The 5,578-nt window shown below is 30.0% G+C and overlaps 1 protein-coding gene across 1 annotated transcript; it reads right to left on the bottom strand.

Moving 5' to 3' along the window:
• Positions 1 to 711: 711 nt before the first annotated feature.
• Positions 712 to 3,871, bottom strand: LOC127097924 (cyclase-like protein 2). The gene is made up of 5 exons (XM_051036411.1): positions 3,470 to 3,871; positions 3,326 to 3,370; positions 2,443 to 2,515; positions 1,850 to 1,947; positions 712 to 827 (listed from the first exon to the last, which is right to left on the bottom strand). Exons 1-5 carry the CDS (start codon positions 3,813 to 3,815, stop codon positions 730 to 732), a joined length of 660 nt encoding a protein of 219 aa, XP_050892368.1. The 5' UTR covers positions 3,816 to 3,871; the 3' UTR covers positions 712 to 729.
• Positions 3,872 to 5,578: the final 1,707 nt, after the last annotated feature.

The following is a 5,578-nucleotide window of genomic DNA, read 5'->3' as shown; positions in this document are numbered from 1 at the left end:
TTGGGCAAGATCAATAATGGATCGAAGATCAACCTCTGAATATTGTACCTTGGGATAATCTTTTATCTTGGAGAAGTAATAAACAAGGAGTGGTAGCAAGAAGTAGTGCAGAGACCAAATTTAGAGTTATGGCTTAAAGTATTTGTGAAGGACTGTGGATCCACAGACTGAATTTAGAGTTATGGCTCAAGGTATTTGTGAAGAACTGTGGATCCATAGAGTTTTAGAAGAATTGAAAGTTAAGATTGAACTTCTGCTGAAATTATACTCTAATAGTAAAGTCGTCATCAGCATAGCTCATCATCTAGTTGAACATGACTGGACCAAGCACATTGAGATAGACCATCACTTTATAAAAGAGAAATTAGATGTCGGTCTCATATGGCTACCATTTGTAACTTCAAGTCAACAAACTGCAGATATCCTTATCAAAAGTTTGACTAGACTCACATTTGAGCATTTTATAGGCAAGTTGGGCATGATAAATAATATTTATGCACCAACTTGAGAGGGGTGTTAGAGTAACCATGAAATTTCCCTATTTATTTCTTTTTTATATTTAGTTCTTTTTATTATAATAATACTCTCTTAAAATTTTGTTTTTCTAGAATATTCACCTAAAATATTCCTTTTCAATATGAAGTTGTAATTTCCTTATTTATACTAATTATTGTTGAAGAATAAAATATAATAGTATTCTCTATTCTCTATAAAAAAAAACACAAATTCTCAGAAATAAAAGACTCTTTTTCTTACCCTGTCTTTTAAAAACACAAGGTGGGATGGAATCAAGTAATCATAAGAAGCAACAGATAGGTAGTCAATACCTACATGACATTACAGAGATATATGTCAGGCAACAAATTGAGCAAAAAAAAAATAAGAACTGAAATAGAAATGAATTAGGGTGTAACATTTCTCAGCTAAACATACAATATGAAGATGTAAAAAGTAGTACATTACAGTGGTCTGGTAAAAAGGGAGAGAGGGAGTTCAAGGTGCAGAGTGATCTTATAAATCTACTTCACTTGCCATTATTATATTGAATACCAGTAAAAAAATAAACGGTGAAACATTTAGTCACCTTTTAAGATTAAGAAAGACTCTTCTACAGTTTTATTCAACAAACTAATAGCAATTCTATGTTCTAAGTTGCAAATAAATAATGCAATAGAGCTAACATAAAGATGAGGTCAAATTAATTCAGAACACTAGTTGCTCACACAAGTAAATGAAAAATGTTGCCCTATATGCATCAACAAAAATAAAATTCTGGCTATTCAACTCATTCATTGCAGAGCAAAAAAAATATTTTAATATCTATGTAGTCAAAGGCGGATAGCAGAGCGTGGCGGCCAACTCCCAAAGTTTTATACCATATATAAAGTCTCAAAAATAACAGAATACACAAAATTAAAGATATTAGAATATCTTTATACCATATATACAGGCTAAAAATCGAAGTTCATAATTACCAATATTCAAACCCAATATAAAGTAAGTAACCAAAAAGTCAACACAAATAAAAAGGGAATATCTAAAAGTTGGGGACATATTTGAATTTTTACAAGAGCTCCCCTGTAGTAGTCACTACAGCTATTGCTCACAAGTGCAACGCAGCAGGATTTAACGAAACACTTATGCGCAGCTATAGCGCCCACTGTGACTGATATTGACTATAGAGCCTAATACATCTTCATCTAATAAATATTGCATGATATGTATGAAACACCTATGAAGTCAGAGTCAAGAAAAACAACTTAAAGTGAAGCAATTTACAAGTGCAAAACTAGACCTGGCCAAATAATGACAAATGTAGTCGAAATACATAACATCAATTTATGCCTACCAACAAGTTTGATATCGGTGTTTTCCACTAGCCATTTTGCTCCATCTACAGTGAACCCCACATAGTTTGAGTCAAATTCCTTCTGAAACATAAGCCGCCTGAAAGTTCAAAAAGCTTTAGTTTCTGATCTGGCTTCAAATGAGCTAAGTTAAAACATTATGAAATAATTTCAAGAACTCATCAACCATATAAGTGGATTATCAATGTATTTAAACAGTGGTCATAAAAACCCATATATCATAACTAAGTGTTTCTCTTTCTTAACATCCACCCCATTTTAATGGGCTATTGATCATGGACAATGGGGTCATGGCCAATTATACCAGTACAATGAATAAGAATACAATAAGCTACACTAAGTTTAGCATACAGGAATTGAAATGAACAGAAGAGTCAAAAGTAGTTGAGACAAACACAAATTTTGTAACTTCGGGAACTTTGCTGATTGTATTTCATGGATGCTTACTTCAAATTTATTAAATTTGTTGTAACTATCAGCGCTGCAGTTTAAATTGGTTTGTAGTGTAAATAAAATGTTCTGATACTTCCTACAATAGTACCGATCATTTAACATGTACTATTACACACATTACCTGTCGGTATTTAATGTTCGGAAGAGTACACGCTTTACACCCCTGGGGATATTTAATGACTTCAGAACTTCAGCTGGAAAAGAAATACATATTTTCCATTTGATCAACAATTGCTAAGAACAATGAAAAAATAGAAGTAGAAAACATAGTCCAGAGCTTTTCCAAAATAGAATAAGAAACCATTTAATTTTAAGCAGAAAGAAACACTGAAATTTAGCAGTTTATCAGAAAATTAGATTAAAATAGGCAAATTCTTCAAAAGTTGCCTCCGGACTATGGTGTACACTTCGAACATGTTTGTATTGACTTATTTAATTTTATCAATCGTTATCAATTGATACAACCAACTTGTGAGACTCTTAAACTAACTTTGGATATCATAAAATGAACGGTGCGGAATGGAAATGGTGCGAGGCAGAATGGAGAGTCAATTCCATCATTTGGATATTTTAAAACGGAATAAAGCAAGTTCTTCCTTACACACAAATTGGAGAGGAAAAAATATGTTGGAAAGTGATGGAATGGAATCGATACCTCACTCCATTCAATTTTATCTAATCCAAACAATGAAATTTAATTCTATTTCATCCCATTTCATCAATCCAAATTCCAAACGAAGTCTAAGAAAGAGCTTATACAAACAACTTATGACAAGCTCATTAAGTGGTTTCAGATTATTTGTATAAGTTTTTCAAGATAGTCTTTAAAAACAGGTTACAGTATATATGAATACAAATTGGCAATTTATAGTAACTTTTGTTATAGAAATAACTAACAAAATAACTTATACATCCGCATTTCTATATGATAAGCACATTGAATTAAGTTATTTATGAAACCAAAATTAAACATAAAAAAAATTCACAAGCTAGATTATGCATACCAGTTATATTACTATTTCTTGGAACATCAACTAAAAGAGCAGGACCTGCAAAAATTCATCACATAAACAAAACAAGCTTAATAAACCCTAACCAATAAAACAAAAGCAAGTAAATAAAAAGAAGAATAGAAAAGAAGATGCAACCATTGAGGACGTGCAAGTCGAGTGAATCAACATCAAATCCAGCATCGAAGTAGTGATCGTAGACGTGGCCAGGTGCATCAACATGAGTTCCGGTATGAGCCGGAAGTTTCATTTCAGAGTTATTAGCGATGGAACCGTTTTTCATGCTCTTTGGAAGCCACAGGAATTGACCGATACCGTTTTTAGATTCAAACTCTGGCATGTCCGGGTGATACCTGTGAGTGATATCGAAGATTCTTCCGTTATCGTAAAGTTCGCGGCGAGGAGGGATGAGGTTTTCGTCGTCGATTACCGTCGACGTGCAAATTGCCGCCATGAAAGCGAGCGCTACCGCTTGGTAGTTCATTTTGGATTTGTTGGTTTTGGTGATGTGAGTACTGTGTCCACTTATTTTTTTATTTTATTGTGAAATAAAATAGCTACGGCCATTTCATTTTTTTTTTTAATTTAATAGAAAATCAAATATCTCCCCACTCAAAATTGCAATTAATCTTTTCAAATCAAATAGAACTATAATGAATGACAAAGCTTTTATTTAAGAAAATTTAACACGATTACATGTTCATAATACGATTTAATTTACTTTTTTAGGGCTTCAAAATCAAGAGTATAATACAATTAAAAATTTGGTTAATAACACTCTAGTCTAGTCCTAATGAAACGAATGTTTTATCTGCCAGATTAAATCGATCCGTTCAATTAGTTGGATCGGAAATTGAAACTGAATTCAATCTGATCAACTTTTTAAAATAGTTAGTGGGGCAAAATCGAAATAAAATAAGATTAATTGGATTAAATTTTTAAAAGATGTTCGAACTAAAGAATTTGAACCGATTTTATAAAACCGTCTGATTCAAAAAAATACAACTATTTTTAATAATTCTTTTTTAAAAGTTTAATATATCAATATTAAAATTTAAAATTTTTCTAGTTCATAAAAAAGAATTTCTTATTTTTTCTACAACCATACAAACTTTAAGTTATATCACTTTGTTATAGTTTTTCTTTCAACTAAACTCCATCATGATCAGATTGTGTCTTTCATACATAGTCATACTATCCAATTCAATATTATTTGTCATTGTTCAATTATAAATTGTTTGTCTTCGTTCAATTTAAATTTGTTTGTTCAAATAAGTATATTTTATTATTTATTTTTTATAATTTTATCATATTTAATTTAAGTATTTTTAATTATTTAAATTTTATTTTAGATATTATATTTTATTATTTTAATTTTAATTTAAATTAGTTTAAATTATTTTATTGTAATTCATTAATTTGTTCGAATTATTCTTAAATAAATGTTGATATTATGTAATATTAGTATATTGTGTTATTATATCTACTATTGATATCGTCCATATAAAAATATCTTATGTTTTGAAAAAAAAGCTATATTAACCCTTATGCTGATGTTTCACTCAACCATGTCTCCTTTCATTTCTAGTATTTCTTATACTTTCTTTCATATTTTTAATGATAAGAATCAATTTTTTTTTGTGTATTTGGTTCCAAAGAAACCTATCTAATCCAACTTTTAAAATAATTCTCTTCTACCAATTATGTCTCAAACATCTCCATCATCTTTTCCTCATTTCTCTCTTCCGATTCTCAGTCAAACTCTTCTTTTTCTTCCTCTTCTTCCTTTTAACCCCACCTTCTTCTTCTCCTTCTTCTTTTCTTCTAACAATTTACACAAACTCTAAAAACCACCAATGCAAGAGTTATTATATTTTTTGTATAATTAAAGAAAATAAAAATAAATATATTTAATATAATGTATGAATCCAAACACAGAAAAAGTGTGTTGTTTTTTTTATTATTTCTATTACTAATATTTTTATTTTAAAATTAAGATACAATATTTGTTAATAAAATAAATTGAACTATTTATTATTGATGTAATAATTTGACTAATATATGAGCAATTTTCTTTTTCTTTCTATTCATTTTTATTATATTTTAAAAATAAACGTGCATAACTCACCGGTACTCGTGCGAACGCAAGGGTATCCAGACCAAAATTCGTGCTAATCAATGGGTTATTACAGTTCGCACGGGTATCACACTAGAATTCGTACGAACCCACGTATTATTATATTTTTT

Source organism: Lathyrus oleraceus, chromosome 6 (assembly GCF_024323335.1).
Source record: "Lathyrus oleraceus cultivar Zhongwan6 chromosome 6, CAAS_Psat_ZW6_1.0, whole genome shotgun sequence".
Classification (NCBI taxonomy): Eukaryota; Viridiplantae; Streptophyta; class Magnoliopsida; order Fabales; family Fabaceae; genus Lathyrus; species Lathyrus oleraceus.
Note: the sequence above shows the minus strand (reverse complement) of the source record. Positions and strands in the feature narration are given on the sequence as shown.

Bases quoted from the DNA above. Each gene is read 5' to 3' on its own strand.
- LOC127097924 (XM_051036411.1), bottom strand. From the start codon at position 3,815: ATGAACTACCAAGCGGTAGCGCTCGCTTTCATGGCGGCAATTTGCACG. The intron at 2,516-3,325 runs GTATGCATAATC...TTTCTTTTCCAG, and splicing joins AAGAAATAGTAATATAACTG to CTGAAGTTCTGAAGTCATTA. The intron at 828-1,849 runs GTAGGCATAAAT...AATGTCATGTAG, and splicing joins CACCGATATCAAACTTGTTG to GTATTGACTACCTATCTGTT.